This window comes from Aegilops tauschii, chromosome 3 (genome assembly GCF_002575655.3).
Source record: "Aegilops tauschii subsp. strangulata cultivar AL8/78 chromosome 3, Aet v6.0, whole genome shotgun sequence".
NCBI classification, from domain to species: Eukaryota; Viridiplantae; Streptophyta; class Magnoliopsida; order Poales; family Poaceae; genus Aegilops; species Aegilops tauschii.
The window spans coordinates 489,210,652-489,229,899 of NC_053037.3; the positions used below are offsets into that span (position 1 = coordinate 489,210,652).

Consider the following 19,248-nt stretch of genomic DNA (forward strand, 5'->3'; position numbering starts at 1 on the left):
TTCCGGAGCAGCTAGGACCTCGTCAGCCGCGCTAAGTACTGGCAGCTCCGGAGCCAGCGGGGATGCTCCTCTTGGCCTCGCGAGGACGATCAAGCCGGGGAGATGCGGGCGTTGTTGCCTCCTTTCTCCACGGGAGGCACAGCCGCTGCGTCTTCTTTCCTCTTCTTCGCCGAGGATGTCGGCCTGATCAACCAAGGGCAAGTATCAGGAAGCGACGAGTACAAGCAAGGACAAAGCGAAGCTTAAGACACTTACTGATCCACTGCGACGTATTCCACTGACCGCTTGAGAGGCTTGAAGCCTGACAGCTTCGTGACCTGAGGGGCAGGCGCTCGGACATCGGCGGCGCTCGGACATCGGCGGCGCCGGGCGGAGTAGAGGCAGAACCGGATCCAGCCTCAGGAGGTGTCGGGGCAGAGGCGGCACCTCGGGCCACCAGCGACGACCTACTCCTCATCGGGACGGGAGGTTGCTCCCTCTCCCCTTGGTGGGCGTCGGCATCGGCATCATCAGGAAGGGCGCAGAGAATCTCGGCCTTGCTCAGAGGGGAAGTCTCCCCCCACCTCTTCCAGGGTCTTCTCCGAGTCCTCCTCCTCTTCTCCCTCTCCGCGGGACTCACCAGAAGACACCTCCACCGGGTTCTGCGCCATAGGAGCTTCCAAAAGCGCCGGCGGCACCAGCCCGCACGCATCAAAAGTCGGCCTGGAGGCGACGAATTCCTCCCAGTCCCTGCGTTTGAACAGGGGAAGGAAAGCGCTAGGCGGGTACTCCTGGTTGTCCCCGACTATGAGGCACAGGACGGCGTCCAATTCATCGCCAGGAGGGTCCCCCGGCCTCAGGCGGGTCTTGTTTTCCTCTTCGTTAAGCTCCTAGAGGGGGCGCGCGCGCCCGGAGTGGGGCAACCCGCAGCATCAAGAACTCCCTCAGGAGCATCGCCCCCGTTACCTTGGCCGCCCTCGCGTTGCCCGGCCTCAGGTCGGTCATCATCTGCCCCAACACCAGCGATGCCCGCTCGTCGACAAGCTCCACCTTGGGCCACCCCCCGTTGGGAGGGGGCGCCGCTGTTGGCAACGCCAGACGCGGGTCGGCGCGCTGAGCATCCATCATGACCCATTTGGATCGGATGTTGTCGGCGCTCTTCCTGGTGCTCGAGATCGAGTTGGCCTTGCCGCACGCAATGAAATTAGCACACCCGGAGGTGTGCTCGCCGCTGACGCGGAGGAAGAAGAAATGGTGAAGGAGCGCCATGGACGGCATGATGCCCAGGTACGCCTCGCAGTAGTAGGCGAAGATGGATAGGAGGAGGACAGAGTTGGGATGGAGATGCAACGCCTGCAGCCCGTAGTGGTCGAGGACTTCATAAAAGAAATCAGAGAAGGGAGGAACCAACCCGGCGGCGAAGCTGCTCGAGAAGAAGGGGAAGAAGGTGCTCCCCTCAGGCTCCGGCTCGTCGGAGGCGAGCCGAAGCTCCGTCTTCCCCCACTCATTGCCCTCGCCCGCTGTCAGCAGGCGCACGGAGGCGAGGCTCTTCTCCATGACGGTGGGCGCCACGAGGGCCGGCTCATACCAAGCCGGTGTTGAGGAGGTCCTGACCTTGCGCGGCGCCATGGGCGGCAGATGCAGAGCAAGGCTGGAGCGGATCTGGAGGTAGCGGTGTCGAGGAGCAAGAACGGGGATCTGGAGCGAGGCAAGGAAGAAGCAATGAAGGCGAGAACTACCCGCGCCAACCTTTTGTCAGGTCAAGCAGTTATCGAGGCAGCGTGGGGAAGCAGAGACGCCCACGTCCAATCAGCCGCCACGCGTAGACCGAGGCTGCAGGCTTTTGGGGCCCGCGGTGCTCCGAACTTGACCCTTGGCTTCGCCACGGAGCCAAGCCCGAGCGCACCTTGGGCTCGGGGGCTACTGTCGGCGTTCTGAGAACGGGGGTCCCCAGACTTGCCTGCCTGCGGCCCACAGCGTGGCTAAGCAGCAGGCCGTACGGCCCATCTTTGTCAACAAGGCACCCAAGACCCTCGCGAGGGTCCAAGCCTCGCGAGGTGGGCGACGCAAGACCTCCTCTCGAGTGGCCTAGCCAGGCAGGCTCACGAGGAGCGGAGATATCAAGGCGAGGCAAACCTCACGAGGCTCTCGTGACGTGAGCCATGACGAACGGCGCCAGGCGGGTGCCAGGCGGGCACCAGTGCGCGCAGCGTCTCTATTTCCTCTTTGGTGCTAAGGAGGCCAGCGCAGGCGAAGAGTATCGAGGCATCAGGCAAAGGTTGCCATATTGGTGCAACGAGACCAAGACCAGGAGGACGGCAAGGCGGAGGTCATCGTGGAGCCCAAGACGGCGTCACCCCAGAGCTTTTCGCAGGCAAAGACCGCTTTTGTCAGGATAGCTTGTACTAGCAGTCCCCCTTCAAATTTGCCCGCCGTTGTTGGCTCCCTTCCCGCTCGATATTTGGGAAGAGGACCAGGGCCTATATAAATAGGACTAGCCACCACAGTAGGAGGCAACTGATCCCGAACTAGTTCAGATAATCCTCAACTACACAAGCACAGGAACACCTCAGCCTCAGGAGGCTGTTCTTCCCTTGTATTGTTCATTATCAGCCCAAGAGGCAATCCACCGCCACCACACTGGAGTAGGGTATTACACCACAACGGTGTCCCGAACCAGTATAAACCCCGTGTCTTTCTGTGTTGCGAGTTCGTCGAGTTCGTCCGCGAGATCTTAGCGAGCTAGAGCGTAGATCGATAGGAGGGAAATACTTCGCGCGCACCCCAGTGTTCGAACCTTAAGGGTTTGCCGGAACCCCACATCCGACACACACACATAGCATCGCATCATATTAAAGCACGAGTGCACATCAAAATATTGCTTATTTTCTTTTGTTTTGTTTGTCTGAAGTTTCTAACAAACCCATCATCAGCTATAAATAGTAATAACAATGCAAGTTCACTTGCTTGACTAGATAAACACTGACATTTGGGTTCTTCTGGGTTTTAGGTACTACTAATAAATTGTTATACCATCCCCCTTCGAAAAGAAAAGGTAACTACTAAATTTTCGTTATAGTTGCATCAAACACACAAAATGGCCAGAATGCAGTTCCTCCTCATCCTCCTACCAGCACAACAATGGAAGCTAAATGGTGTGTCACCATTCTCTGGAAACACCTGTCGCAATGCCACAACAGGTCACCACCCTTCTTGGTGTTGACATTCTCCTTGTACTGTTCCATCATCTTCAACGGCAGGTGTAAAAAAATCACAACCACATGGTGTTACCATGAACACACACCCATTTAATGTTTTAAGACTTGGCAATTGGGTTGTTGCAAGCAATTGGCAAATGACCGTAATTTCATGAGGGTTTTTTCTTAGAAAAGGAGGATCACTCCTAGCCTCCGATGCACACAACCATAAGAGTATGAGGGTTGATGATCGCCGTCATGGTTGGCCAACCAGGGAGCACAACTAAAGGCCAGCCGGACCCTCAAGCAGCAAGCCATGATGGAGAGGAAAGGGGATCGACTACCCAAGCGTTGCGATGGGCGACCACCGTCAAGTCTCCCGGAATCCCATGTAACCAGTGACTTGAATATCTCTAATTCCACTGGATTTAAAATCTATATGAATAGCCTCTATTTCACCGACACAACAAAGTGTGCCTACGTGACTAAATTCAACTCGTGTGTCATCTCCACTTCTTGAGAAGAGAGAAAATACCAAAACTCTCACACATACACCTCCGAAATAGACCACACACATAGCATCGCATCATATTAAAGCGCGAGTGCGCATCAACATATTGCTAACTTTGTATTGTTCCGTTTGTCTGATATTTCCAGCAAACCCATCATCACCTACATATAAACAATAACAACAACAGAAGTTCACTTGCTTGACCAGATAAACACTGTCATTTGGGTCCTTATGTGTTTTAGATACCACTAATAAATGACTATACCATGTTGCTCCGAAAAGAAAAGCTAACTACTATGAACTCTCACAGGATTTTGTGTGACCAATCATTTGAATAGCTAAAATTTCACTAGATTTAATAACTATTTGAGTGGCCCAAATTTCACTTACGCGACAAAGTGCATCTATGTGACTAAACTCAACTCGTGTTTCATCTCCACTTCTTCAGAAGATAGCAAAGGCATAGAGTCCAACTTACACCGGAAATGGACCACACACATAGCATCGCATCATATTGAAGCGCGAGTACACAAGACGCCGGGTATCTAGTCCCTACCTCATATGCTCTCTAATGAACAGTAAAATCAAAAAAAGAAAAAAATATGAATTTTTCCAGGTTCAAACTTTGACAAATGTTTTCATGCTTGCAAATTTCATACCGAAATAACATTCGCGAAAGTCATGCAAAAAAGCTGAATGTTATTTCGTGATAAAATTTACAAGCACTGAGAACATTTGTCAAAGTTTACACCCAAAAAATTCAGAGTTTATTGAACTATTTTAATTTTGTTTAATTTACCGTTCATCCTGAGCTCAATTAAACTCGGAAGTAGAAGGGGACTTTCGGAGTACACATCAACATATTGCTAATTTTCATTTTTTTTTCCATTTGTTTGAAGTTTCTCACAAACCCATCATCACCTATAAACAGTAACAATAGCACAAGTTCACTTGCTTGACCAGATAAACGCTGATATTTGGGTCTTTATGGATTTTAGGTACCACTAGTAAATTAATATATCATCCCGCTTTGCAAAGAAAACGTTACTGCTATCATCACCACCATTGTTGTTGTAGTTGCATCAAACACACAAGACAACCAGATTCAAGTCCTCTTCCTCCTGCCAGCAAGGCTATAGAAGTTGAATGGCGGGTCACCGTTCACCAGATGCAGCTACCGCAGCAGGGCATCACCCTTATTGGCATTGATGTTCTCCTTTGACTGTTCCATCTTCTTCACCAGTTGTAAAAATAGCACGGCCATAGGGTGTTACCATCAACACACACATTAACTATTTTCAGACTTGGCAATTAGGTTCTTGCCAGCAATTGGCAAATACTGGTAAGTGTAGGAGAGGATTTTTTTCTGAGAAAAAGAGGATCACCCTTTGCCTCCGATGCACAACCGTAAGAGTATGATGGTTGATGATCGACGTCATGGTTGGCCAACCAGGAGGCACAACTAAAGGCTAGCCGGCCGGACCATCAAGCGGTGAGCCGCGACGGAGGGGAAAGGGAATCGGCTACCCAAGCGTTGCGTAGGGTGACCACCATCAAGTCTCATGGGATCCCGTGTGACCACTTATTTCAATAGCTCAAATTTCACTTGTTTTAAAAACTATTTGAATGGCTTAAATTTCACCGATGCGGCAAAGTGCGCCTACGTGACTAAACTCAACTCATGTGTCATCTCCAATTCTTCAGAAAAGAACAAAGGAGAAGACCCCATCAGAAATGGACCACACGCATTGCATCGCATCATATTAAAGCGCTAGTACACATCAACATATTGCTCACTTTCTTTTGTTCCATTTGTCTGAAGTTTCTGAGAAACTCATATACCTATAAACAGTAACAACAACACAAGTCCACTTGCTTGACCAGGTAAACAGTAACATTTGGGTCCTTATGGGTTTAGGTACTACTAGTAAATTACGATACCACCCCGCTCTGAAAAGGAAAGGTAACCATAATTCATTCTCATCCTCCTGCCAGCACGACTATGTAAGGTGAATGACGGGTCACCTATCACCAGATGCAGCTGCCGCAGCGCCGCGACAGGGCGCCACCCTTCTTCGCGTTCACATTCTCCTTGGACCGCTCCATCATCTTCTCCACTAGCTGTAAGTAAAAAAAGATCACGACCCCAAGGTGTTTTCATCAGCACACACATTGACTGTTTGAAGACCTGGCATTTAGATTGTTACAAGCAATTGGCAAGTGATGGCGAGTGTAGGAGGATTGCCACATGATGGTGGGAAAATGTACATACCATTTGTTTCTTGGTCAGCAAAATCGTCTTCTGCAACAAAAAGGTGAAACAGTTTAGTAACGGTAAGAACTGAAAAGAACAAGAAAACTAAATTTTCTCATGGTTTTCACTGGTAAGCAACTTCGTACCTCCTCAGCTTTGAGGCAAGCGTTCTCCTCCTTGAGGTGGTTCAGTTCGGTTTCAAGCTCCACGGTATAAGCCTGTCCGGTTAAGAAAGACAGAGAGTGTAACTGTCACCAACCTTGTTACCAGTTACCACCATTGCAGAAATGGCATTGCATAAAGCCAACAATTTTGGCAGCCAAGTAAGTACCTGCTTCCTGGCGCACGATTGTGCGGCTGACTCATGGTTCTTGATCATGCGGCGGTGGTGGTGCTCATTACTACTCTCACAGGACTGATCCTCCGGAGCGCCGCGCTTCCGGGCGCCGCCGTTCTCCATCATCGCTCCGTCGCCCATGCAGTTCATCATGTCAACCTGTGTCATGGCGCTCCTCCCGTCCGATGACCCTGGGCTCATGATACCCACCGCACCTTGAGGAGGTGGTGGCGGCGGCACCACGACCATCCCTGCGTACCCGTTGGGGATGAACCCCATGTCGTCGCCCATCACCAGGAACGTGTCGTTGGCCGGTGCCATCGGGTACATCATTGGGCCAGGCTGCTGCCCCTGCTGCACAGGGTTCATCTGTCCATGGACCATGCCGACCGGCACATGCGCCTGGCCGTCGGTGCCAGATCCCCGGACCACGCCGGCCTTGACAAGGAACTGCTCCAGCGTCATCTCTCCAAACGTCCCCTGCTGGTCGTTCGCCGCAACCGCACCACCGTTGCCCGGTGGTGGCTGGACGGGAATCTGCGGCGAGGGCCGGGAATGCACTGGGTGGGGCTCCCTGTTGATCTTAGCCCACACCTCCTCCACCGTCTTCCGGCACAGCGGGGGAGGCAAGGAGAACGACTCGTGCCAGGCTAGCTTGCTTCCTCCTGCATCTTCGCTACCTCCGCCTCCACCAGCACCCACAACAGGAGCCACCTCCATGCCCACCAAGACACCGCCGGTCGCCGCTTGGAACTCCTTGGCATTCCATATGTTGCTCGTGAACTCGTCCATGTTCATGGACCCAAAGTTGCGACCTGCCTCACACACCGAGTATTGCAGCCCGTCCAACGTGAGCGCGAAGATGGAAGACTGCCGTGCCGGCGCAACCGTCCGTTCATCACCTCCGAGAATGCGCAGGTGCAAGGTGACTTCTTCCTCAGAGAACTTCATGTCCTTGCTCATCTCCGACGCCATCCTATCTCTCCTCACCACAGTGGTCACGCTCTGCGTACTCTTGCTTGTGGGTTGTGGTGTGTGGTTCAGTCTTGCGCCGCGTCCCCTATTTATAGCCTGCAGCATGCAAGAGATAAGCATCAATTAAAGCATTAGATAGCTATTAAATTCACGTGATTGGTGAAAAAGGTGGGCTATAGATCTCTACTCCTAATGTCTCAGCTGTTAGTCTCCGTTCCGGGTTTATTTTCGTCCCACCTCATCTGGGTTTTTTCGTCCTCCCTCCCACCTCCCAATTTCGTTGGTTTTTTTTCGTCGGTTTTTACTTGCCCCCTCCCACCTCCCAATTTCGTCCGGTTTTTCTTCGTCCCACCTCCCACCACTCCCTCGTACTGGTTCTTTTTCTCTCCACTCTTTCCTTGCAAACCAATAATTTCCTAACATACAAAAGATCACGAATCTATCTTTCCTTACCCGAATCAATCGCTCCCTACATCAGTGCATTTCTTTATTAAGAAAACTAACACGTAAATCTTAACGCATTGTAAACAAATCCCGTTATGGACCTAATTAATTTATTATGGAATCTGTACATAGTCGCATTGGTTTTTTTTCTCTCCACTCTTTTCTTGCAAACCAGTAATTTCCTAACATACAAAAGATCACGAATCTATCTTTCCTTACCCGAATCAATCGATCCCTACATCAGTGCATTTCTTTATTAAGAAAACTAACACGTAAATCTTAACGCATTGTAAACAAATCCCATTATGGACCTAATTAATTTATTATGGAATCTGTACGTGGTCGCATCTCTCCCCTCGTGAAAAAATCGCATCCATCTCCCGTTAAAAAGGAAAAGAGAACATGAACGATCAATCCCACACCCTGCATCTCAGTAGCAAAAAATTGCCCCCGCCTCTGCTACTGCGCCTCGCCGTGTGCCCGTCTCGACCCATGCCTCGCCTGCATGGCTGGACGCCGCCATCTCCACCACCACGTACAAGAAAACGGTGGGCAGAACCATCCATTCAAATCGCACACCCCCACCCTCCTCCGCAATCCCTAGCCTCGCATCACCCTATCGCTTTCTCGCCTCTCTTTCCCCTCGATGTAGATGGTGCCGAGCGGCGGCCTCGAGCACTGGCAGTGCCGCCCTCTCTATCTTCGCCGCGTCGAGAGATGGGCCGAGGCTATCGTCGGTTCGCCGCCCACGATTGGGCCGCCTCCGGTTGTCGCGCACCACCGGCTCCACCTAACGTGCCCGACCCTCTCCGCTTTTGACCTTCCGGCGACCACATCCCTCCGCGCCTCCATCCATCATCCACAAGGCCACTCCCTGCACCCACCCTCCTAGATTCTCCATACCGGGGGACAATCACTGAAGATCCAAGTTGGCCCGATATCAACTTTCTTACGTGCTTTCTTTATCAGTTGGTGATGGGAATGGGTTCCAATTTCTCTATCTGACTATGGTTTCGCAGGCAAGAAGCGCTTCTACATGCATCCTCCTGTCGGTCCCTAAAGTACCAAGGTAAATGGTTGATACTGTGTTTGTCTAGGATGATATATGTTGGCTCTGTTCCGGTTCATCCGAGCAGTTTGCTGACTAATTTACTGATAATTTAATCATATTAATTAAATGAGTCGGGTGTATCATCGTGCATTTATCTTGCCAGTAATGTTCTGTGATGCTTTGATGCACTTTGGGAATTGTTTATCTTGTCTTCAGTGCAGAACATTTGTTTATTAATGCATTAGAAGAATCCTTGTTACTACCTTGAACCTGTTTTATTACTGAAGTAAGTACCCGACCTCTAAATTGCTACATTACCTTGTAGATTGTATACACTCATTCTCTTATGATTTTGTGGTTGTATATACAGTGTTTTGAAAACTTTATTTGCTAACATTATGAAACGCCTGCTTTTGGCAAGATATTAACTTGCATTTCATGAGATTGATAGTGGATGCATCCGAAAATCAATTGACAACCCGATGCATGTTATTTTTACGATTGAGAGATATTAACTTCAAATTTATGAGATTGATAGTTGGAGTTATGTTCTGAGGAGTTCTGAACATGTGATTTTTGGGAATGCTTAACCAGTTCATCTTTGGCCGTCAGTTTTATTTGTATTTGAGACTGGAACATAATTTCTGAGTTACTTCATCAGTGTGCTTCAATTTTTTCTTTGTGCATGCCTAGGAGCTGGTATGCACGTGCATGGTGACAAGTTTAACATGGCTTTTGTCTTTGTTCCCGCTGGTCTAGATACATATGTTTTCTTGTCCGTAGAGAACTAGATATTGATCGTGTGTACAAGGATGCAATAAGCTCTGCAATGCTACGGTATTTAACAGTAATATATCGGCTAAATAGGCTATGCTGATTGGCACTAAAGTTGACCTAGCACCGCTTGATTATGTTACATATAATCGCCAAGATCTCGTCAGCGGCGTCATCTCTTTCATGTGCTTTACTGCATCACATAAGTCGTGTCTCGACAGCAAAATTGTAGGAGTAACCGGTCCTGGTTGCACAACCTTTTAAATAAGAATAGGGCGAGGCAGATTAAGGAGTTCGCTGACGTGAAGAGTTGGATTGTGTGATACCACCATTCAATGGCGCCATTCTTTTGTTTTTAGGAGGAAACGACAGGAGAGGCTTCTACTGCATTTAATTAACAAAAGATATTAATGTTACATATTTACAAGAGGGGTGCCACTTGTTTGTTGTTTTGCCTCAGTTGCTCTTAACGCGTTCCTACCTTCTGTCATGCGATGCCAAAGGCGTTCCAGGAGGCGTTGCGCATGATGGAACGTTGGTGAGTCACAGGTGCACCAGATCATCATGGCCTCCAACAGTACCACATGGTACGTTGAGGTTCACGCATCATTCACAAGTTGAAGATGAAGTTGTGTGAGTCATAAATTGGAGTGGCTCGTGATTCTGTATGTTAGCCCTTCCTTGTAGGTGCTTCTCAAGCTGGAGGACAACATATTAGTCAAGACATTAGGGATCCTCATTGATGTTTTATCTCTCGCCTGCACTTATTTTGTTTGCTCCAATTCTATATATTCTCATGAGTAGATGAGGTGTAAGCATGTGCAATGTAGTTCCTTTTTCTATATATGGTGATTGATTGCTTCTTTGGTAACCCAACTAACGGATGGTAATCAATCTTCTAATACCAAAACCAAACGTACAAAGCAACAATCAATTCACGTATCACAATCAGATTCTTCTTTAGTACCCAGCTTAACTCACGGATGATAATCAATCTCCAAACAAAGGAAACAATCACCGTCGTTTACCTCTCGCCAATGTTACATAAAAATAACGCTGAGAATTTAGATGTATTGTTTGTCATGGAGCTGTGGCTGGCCGATTTACATGAGTGAGGAATATAATACACATAATCCATATTGTTATGCACTAGCGCGTGTGCGTGTGAAATAGATGGATTATGGTCCCGTACCCAATAAGATGGATATGTGTGTGTGTTAGAGAGAGAGGGGGAGAGGGGGAGAGAGAGTGAGGAAGAGGGAGGGAGAGAGTGTGTGTGAGAATTTGATGGTAAAAAAGGTCGCCAATGTCACTTGATATGTATGAGAATATTAAATGTAATATTAACATAATTGATATTGAACTTTTAAAGTTAATGTGGCCCCGTTGCAACGCACGGGCGTTCTTCTAGTAGATAGATAAAGTAGTAGATAGTTCGTCTCGTACTGGATAGATAGGGTACTGCCAAACGTGGCCGCGAGTTAAGCCTGGTATATGAGACGAACTCGGGGGGTATGCTGGTTCCATTCAATAGCTAGCCGACGAGGGCCGCCGCTGAGACGCCTCAGTACCGACGATTGAGCATTAATCACGTTAGCGTGGGAGACAAGGATATGAGTAAACCGCGTGTGGCCGTTTGCTACTGCCTACTGCTGCCAAGATCGCCGTTTCTAATTTGGGGGTTGGATTAGTACAAGGAGTCTTACGCCACGGTGCTCTTCAATTCATAGAGGTGACAAACGTGGTGTCATCAAAAATGGAAAAAAATAGATAGGTGACAAAAGGTAAAGTCAGTCCACATGCAAAAAAAGTGAGACATGCATTTTTTTGGAGAAAGTGAGAAATGCATGTGAGAATGTATGTCTACCTTTTATTTTGGGCCTGGAGCCCTGGACCATCTAGAGGGAATCTAGGCCCATAATTTTTCGTGCACTAGTGGGCCTCTAAGGCCCACAGCTACACCAATATAGTTAAAAAAAATTGCGGCATATACTGATCTCATACCTTTTTTTGCGAAACATCTCATACTGACTCTTGTGTGTTCTACAAAAAATGTCATACTGACTCTTGCGTGTTCTACAAGAATTTCATATTGTCCCGTCAAGGAGTGTAAAATCAATAAAAAAATTGGAGGATTAGAAAATCATAGGGGTTAGTAAGGGGGGTCCAGATAGAATTAATGGCTAGATGATACCAAGATGCATTTTAGCCCGCCCTAGCACTTCCACCAACCACCGCACAAACATGCATCATCTCGTGTCTCATGTTCCACTAACTCTACTATTTCACAAACACACCTTTACAAGACTAGAACCTGAAGACTGGGCCACTTTGCTTCCCAAATCGACAACAATTTCATCATGCGGGGTCAGATCCTGCATCCTCCCACCCCACCCCTCCCCGACCAAACCCTAGCCCCCAAAATCCTTGTCGTGCCGAGCACATGGATGAAATCAATGAATCATAATAACAAAAATTAAAGTGCGCCTGACCACCAAGGGTGGGGGTCCAAATAGAAATCATGGCTAGAGGATACCAAGATGCATGTCCGCTCGCCCAAGCACTTCCCCGAACCACCGCACAAACATGCATCATCTTGTGTCTCATGTTCCCCTAACTCTACTAATTCGCATACACACCTTTACGAAACTAGAACATGAAGACTGAGCCACTCTGCTTCCCAATCGACAACAATTTCATCATGCGGGGTCAGATCCCGCATCCTCCCACCCCACCCCACCCTCCCTGACCAAACCCTAGCCCTCAAGATCCTTGTCGAGGCGAGCATACAGATGAAATTGATGAATCATAATAACAAAAATTAAAGTGCGCCTCACCACCTGACAGAAAATGAACTTGTATTCTCCCTTAAAACCACTTATATCCTAGATCGGCTTTGCAAATTTCGCAAAATCCTGTCATAAAAACAACGCACATCAAACATGTCAAAGATTAGGACGACGAGGAAAAGAGTGGGTGGATCCATGATTCGTACCTCGTATGAGTGCGAGAAGACGGACGGATTTCGGCGAAGGCAATGCGGCGGCGAGCCAAACCAGCTAAAAACTCGAGGCGCGAGGAGATCTGGTGTGGGAAAGAGGAGAGAGAGTGCGTGTGGTGTAAATGCAGCCCACGGCAAGCCTGGTTTTAATGGGGAAAAGGGTTGTGGTTCCCTAAAATAGTGAAACTGCCGACCCTAGTCCACCCACACCCCTAGATCTCCTCCCTTCATTTTGTAACATATGGCTAATCAATGTGTCTCACCAAAAAGGATACAACACGGACGCTCTATGTCAAATCATGCTATATTGCCCACATGTGTGGTCAATGCAACATCATTGCATTAGGCTAGGAGATTTGTGAGGTAAAGTTCATCCAATATAATTTCCAAAGTGCCGCATCCTAGATTTTTCCCAAATCTGGTATGTTAAAATTTTCACAGGGAATTAAATTTTTTCTAAGAAAACCTATGCTTGTTAGCCTCTAGCTAAATATTATCTAGGAATTTTCTTAATGATTGACGTGTTTGCTCTATTTGAATTCACCTAGAGAGTCAAGTACCCTATGGCCAGATTGAAACCTTTGTTTGAAATTTGGGAGAAACGGAATCAACCCTACAAGGTTGAGGGAATAAACCGGAATCCCAATATAGGTTGAAAATTAAACTATTTATTTGGGCATAAGGCTATCCTAAATAAGACCCAGATGATATTCAAGCCCTAAAAAAATTCTCTAAATGATTGAAGTGGATTGGTTGGAATCAATTCAAAAATCAAATGGGGATTTTTATGAAAAGGGGCTTTGCATTTATTTAGCAAGAAAGTGAATCCCATATGTCCAAATAATAGGCTTGACCTTCTGCCAAATTTTCCATTGGATTTCAAACATATTTGGGTTTAAACCAATTTGAAATTGAAGATGGAAAATAAAGTGTAGAAAACGTATGCTCAAAAGAGCCAAATAAAATGTTGGCATAAATATTCATATTTGAAATTAGGGAAAGTTTTCTTTGGAATGAAAAATCAAATCAAATACAAATGAAAAGGCAAAGAAAAAAAAACAAAAAATGGAAAGAAAAAAAAGAAGGCCCGGCCGAGCAAGCTAGTCAGGCCGGCCCAATTAAGCCAGCCACAGCCCAACCCCGCGTGCACCCTCTCTCTCTCTCTCCCCTGAGCTGCGGACCAGCAGGCCCCACTAGTCAGGGTCACCCTCAACCTCCAACCGCCCACGCGTGCACGCCGACCACAATCTCCACATCGCGCGCCTACCATCCATGCCAGCTCCTCCCTCCATGTCCATTAAATAGCCCCAGACACTCTCTCCACTTCCCCTCTGCATCCCCCTCACCAAGCCACCATGCTCCTCGCCGGTGAACCCACGAGCTCCGCCACTGACCTAGAAACTCCGACGTCGATTCCGGCAAGTACAGTCACCCCGAGACCAACCACCGCCACCACTCGACTCCCCGCACAACGGCGCACCCCCTGGACATCTTTTGCGGCGACATGAGCTTCCTATATCCCGACTTCAACGAAGCCCAAGCCTCGTCGCCGCTGTGACCTCAACTCCGGCGACACCGTGAGTGTCTTTCCCCGCGACCTTGTCCATCGTGTTCCCCTTGATCACGCGCGTCGTATGATTCGTTTGGCTCATCCAGAGGCACTCAATCTCGAGCACCGCTTCATCACCCGAAGCCCTGTCGGCGCAACCGAACTTCGGTGAGCTCGCCCCGCTAGTCTCCATCACCCTCGAGGCCAGCCAATGCCACCTTCGATCTCCCTAAGCAACACCGAGCCCGTTCATGCCCTCCGCTGCCCCCGGAAACCCCCTGGAACTCCATCTCCGACAACTCTCGAGCGTAGCGCCGCCGTGCACGTGTTTTCTAGAGACTCTCCGGTGAGATTGCGGTGAACCACCGAAACCCTAACCACTAGATCTAATTTGGACCGTAAGATTTAGATCGCATGCACCACAGCAATCCACTTAAACCGAATCAGTATCAGCCAATAGGAAACTGCCATGCCACCCGGCTTATCCAAAACATTATTCACTCGAATTTCTGTTAAATTGAATTAAACGGTAGATTTTCAAAAAAAAACCTAGAACTTCAAACACTCACAACTTCTTATCTGTAGATCCAAATTGAAAAACTCTTTTTGCAAAATCATCCGCAATAAATACACTTTCACGTAGACCATTAATATTTAACCATTGAATAGTTTAAATTCAAATTTGAACAACATGACTTCCAATTTGAATAGGGTGTAACTTGCAATTTATAAATCTAAATGAATTGATTATTTTTGCAGAATGAACCTAATGAAATATAGTTTGAACTTAGCCACTGTAGTTTAATTTTAAAATAATTTAATATTGACATTAAATATATTTTAGCAGAAGCTGTATTTCAAACAATATTTGAACCTAAAGAGCTTATTAGGATAATTAAGTTGTAACTAAGCTCAAAAACTTAAAATGAATTTTAGCAAATGTTTTGGGGTTATTATTGACTTTAGTGAATTTAATTAATTTGAACTAAATTCAAACTGGATTGTTTATAACTTTTAAGCCTGAGGGTTAAATTGAATAGACTTTTGCAATATGATTTAGTGAACCAAATTGAACCTAGTAAATGTTTTGGAGTGATAATTGACTTTAGGGAATTAAGCTTATGGATTTCTATTTCTGTGCCCTCGATTCCTTAGTTGTGCTTAGTTTTACCCATGGCCTCTAACTTTCCTCGCCCCCTCCCCCCCCCCACAACTCACCCCATGTTCGCAAAAACTGAAACATAGCCTTGTTCTCAGGTCAAAGCAGTTGACCGTTACCTACTCAGTTACTAATGCATGGGGCCGGACATCTTAGGATAGGTGGGCCATGTATGACAGGTGGGCCGTGGCCATGACCGCTTATGACGAGTAGGGCATGTGTTAGCCGCCACATTTCTTTGCCTAAATTAGTCCGAGCCCGAGCAAGCCGCCGCATCCCCACCCCGCCCCACGCTGCCACCACCACCGTCATGCTCCCTAGCAGCCCCGTCGCCCAGTCCGACCATCCGCTTGAGTTCCGATGGCGCAACAAAGTGGTTCAACCAGGTAGCCCTTCTTCCTACATGCTGGAACCATTCGTGACGCACTACAAAAGAAGACACATCCGTGACATTATGGCCCGAACGATTTTTTTCTGTCATGGTTGATATGTCTCCAACGTATCTATAATTTTTTTATTGTTCCATGCTATTAAAGTATCAATCTTGGATGTTTTATATACATTTACAAGCAACTTTATATCAATTTTTGGGACTAACCTATTAACCTAGTGCCCAGTGCTGGTTGGTGTTTTTTGCTTGTTTTTGGTTTCGCAGAATATCAGTACCAAACGAAGTCCAAATGCCATGAAACTTTTTGGAGATTTTTTCTGGACATGAAGAACACTAGAAGCCTCGGGAGAGGACCAGATGGGCGCGCCCTGATGGGTGGTGGTGCGCCTGAGGCTCCATTTGACCTAATTTCGCCTCTATAAATACCCATAAATCAGAAAACCCTCGGGAGTCCATGAAATACTTCTTCTACCTCCACAAGTTCCAGAACCACGAGATCCAATCTAGAGACCTTTTCTGGCACTCTACCGGAGGGGGAACCGATATGGAGGGGTTCTTCATCAACCTTGTTGCCCCTCCAATGATGCGTGAGTAGTTTACCACAGACCTATGGATCCGTAGTTAGTAGCTAGATGGCTTCTTCTCTCTTGATGTTCTTCAATACAATGTTCTCCTTGATGTTCTTGGAGTTCTATCCGATGTAATTCTTTTTTGCGGTGTGTTTGTTGAGATCCGATGAATTGTGAGTTCATGGTCAGATCTATGCATGGATATTAATTAGTTTAGTTTTCTTTGAACTCTTTTATGCATGATTAACATAGCCTCATATTTCTTCTCCGATTTATCGATTTGGTTTGGCCAACTAGATTGATTTATCTTGCCATGGGAAGAGGTTCTTTGTGATGGGTTCAATCTTGCGGTGCTCAATCCCAGTGACAGAAAGGGACATGACATGTATGTATCGTTGCCATTAATGGTAAACATATGGGGTTTATTCATAGATGAGTTTATCTTGTGTACGTCATGTCATCTTGCCTAATGCATTACTCCCTTTTTTCATGAACTTAATACACTAGATGCATGCTGGATAGCGGTCGATGTGTGGAGTTAATAGTAGTAGATGCAAAATCATTTTGGTCTACTAATCTTGGACGTGATGCCTATGTATGATCATTGCCTTGGATATTGTCAAAATTATTTGGTTTTCTATGAATTGCTCAACAGTAATTTGTTTACCCACCGTATGCTATTTTCTCGAGAGAAGCCTCTAGTGAAAACTATGGTCCCCGGGTCTATCTTTTATCATATAAAAATCCTAAAAATACCTTGCTGCAATTTTCTTTTATTTTTTTTATTTTTTTTAGTTTGGTTAGATCTATTTATCAAATCCTATACAATTTAATCTTGCTCTTAACCATTGAGGGATTGATAACCCCTTTACGCGTTGGGTTGCAAGTATTTTTTTTGCTTCTGTGCAGGTGCTATTTACATAGTGTTGCTTGGTTCTCCTACTGGATTGATAACCTTGGTTTCATAACTGAGGGAAATACTTACCTCTGTTGTACTGCATAATCCTCTCCTTTTCGAGGAAATCCCAACGTAGATCACAAGTAGCAGGAAGAATTTCTGGCGCCGTTGCTGGGGAGACATCATCAACATCTATCAAGTACCTACGCATAAATTTTCATCTCCTTGCAATTTACTTTATTTGACATTTGCCTCTTGTTTTCATCTCCCCCACTTCAAAAAAGTTTTGATAAAAATTACAAAAATATTTTTCATTTGCCTTTTTGCGTGTTTTCTTGTCTGCTTATTTTCCAATTGTCATCATGAGTGATTTTGGTATGTCATAAATAGATGATGGCAAGACTCCTAAAATTGGAAGTTCTGCTAATCTTGATGCTAAAACTTTTGTGTTGGGACAAGGGAATGTTATAGGGAAAGGTGTCATCCAAGAATTCTTTATTTGCATCAGGACTTTAGCTTGTGATGGTGCCCATATACATAAGAGAACCAAGACTTATGTCGATGCTACTTTCGCACTTGTTCTTAAACTTGAAAGAAAATTTATCCATACTCATCCTACTTTACAAAGATTATTTTACGAGTTGCCCATTATAAAGAACCCTAGGGCTAAAAAGATAGCTACCCTTGTCCTCATGAATGAATTTGATCATATAGTGTGCGAAGCTAGAGAGATCTTTGATTTTTATGGTACGAACCGTGAAAAACCAGTAATAGATGAGATCCTTATTAATGGTGATTATATGTTAAGGCATTTTCTTCTCAATGATCGCATCTTTGACGAAAATCTTAAAAAAGGATGTCCCTCCTTTAAGTATGATTCAACAAGTTTTCAATGATATCAACCAACAATACTCTTGGAATGTAGCCGGTAATTAAAAGGGATATGAAGACGTGCAACTTGCTAATGCTAAAATTTCTATGGATGATGTGTTTTATGTTATGTTTGAAAAACCTCCGGATGAAAATACGCCTAAGGAAAAGGGGAAGAAAGATGTCAACACTTGAAACTATACATTATGCCTAGCTACGGGCATAAAATAGTAGCGCTTGTTGTGAGGCAACCTAGTAGTTATCCTTTATTTTTTTTCTTTTATGTTTTTCAATAACCATACAATTATGCTTCTATAATGATTGTGTTTTAGTGTTTTAATTAGTGTTTGTGCCAAGTAAATCCTTTAGGATGGTTTGGGTGACAGTTGCTTTGATTTTGTGCATTAATAGAAACTTTTAGGTCCAGTAGCAGAATTATTAAATATCACTGGAGCAAAGAAAAATTCTGAATCTTTTACACATGATTTATATACAAATTTCCTACGTATTCCTAATTGTTTAGAATATTTGGAGTTACATAAGTATGGTCAAAGTTCAGATTACTACAGACAGTTCTGTTTTTGACAGATTCTGTCTTTGTTGCATTGTGTGCTAATTTTGATGAATCTATGGATTGTATTGGGGGGGGGTATAAGCCATGGTTGAGTTAGAATACAGCTGGTATAATGCAATAATAAAATATGAATGGGTTTGCAACAATACCTAAAGTGGTGATTTGCTTTTTTATACTAACGGATCTCATGAAGGTTTTTGTTAAGTTTTGGGTGATTGAAGTTTTCAAGTTTTGGGTGAGATCACGATGGATGAAGGAATAAGGAGTGGCAAAAGAATAAGCTTGGGGATGCTTATGTCACCCCAAGGAAATATTCAAGGACTCCCAAGCAACTAAGCTTGGGGATGCCCTGGAAGGCATCCCCTCTTTTTCTAACGACCATCGGTAATTTTACTTGGAGCTATATTTTTATTCATCACATATCATGAGTTTTGCTTGGAGAGCCTTGTATTATATGTGTCTTCGCTTGTTTTCCTTTTTAGTTTGTCACAATCATCCTTGCTGTACACACCTATTCGAGAGAGCCATAATTATATGATGATTTGTTAGAATTGCTCTATGTGCTTCACTTAAATTTTTTAGCTAGGCAATTGCTTTATGTGCTTCACTTAAATCTTTTTGAGCACGGTGGTGGTTTAACTTTTGAAGAAATGCTCTCACGCTTCACTTAGATTATTTTGAGAGTAAGTAAATTTTTGAAGAAATGCTCTCATGC

At 45.7% G+C, this 19,248-nt stretch overlaps 1 protein-coding gene across 1 annotated transcript; it reads right to left on the reverse strand.

Moving 5' to 3' along the window:
- Positions 1-5,280: 5,280 nt before the first annotated feature.
- Positions 5,281-12,755, reverse strand: LOC109776138 (bZIP transcription factor ABI5 homolog). The gene is made up of 6 exons (XM_040404461.3): positions 12,518-12,755; positions 12,363-12,437; positions 6,273-7,349; positions 6,088-6,159; positions 5,960-5,989; positions 5,281-5,808 (listed from the first exon to the last, which is right to left on the reverse strand). The coding sequence occupies exons 3-6, from the start codon at positions 7,251-7,253 to the stop codon at positions 5,716-5,718; spliced, it is 1,176 nt and encodes a 391-aa protein (XP_040260395.1). The 5' UTR covers positions 7,254-7,349; positions 12,363-12,437; positions 12,518-12,755; the 3' UTR covers positions 5,281-5,715.
- Between the last annotated feature and the right edge of the window lie 6,493 nt (positions 12,756-19,248).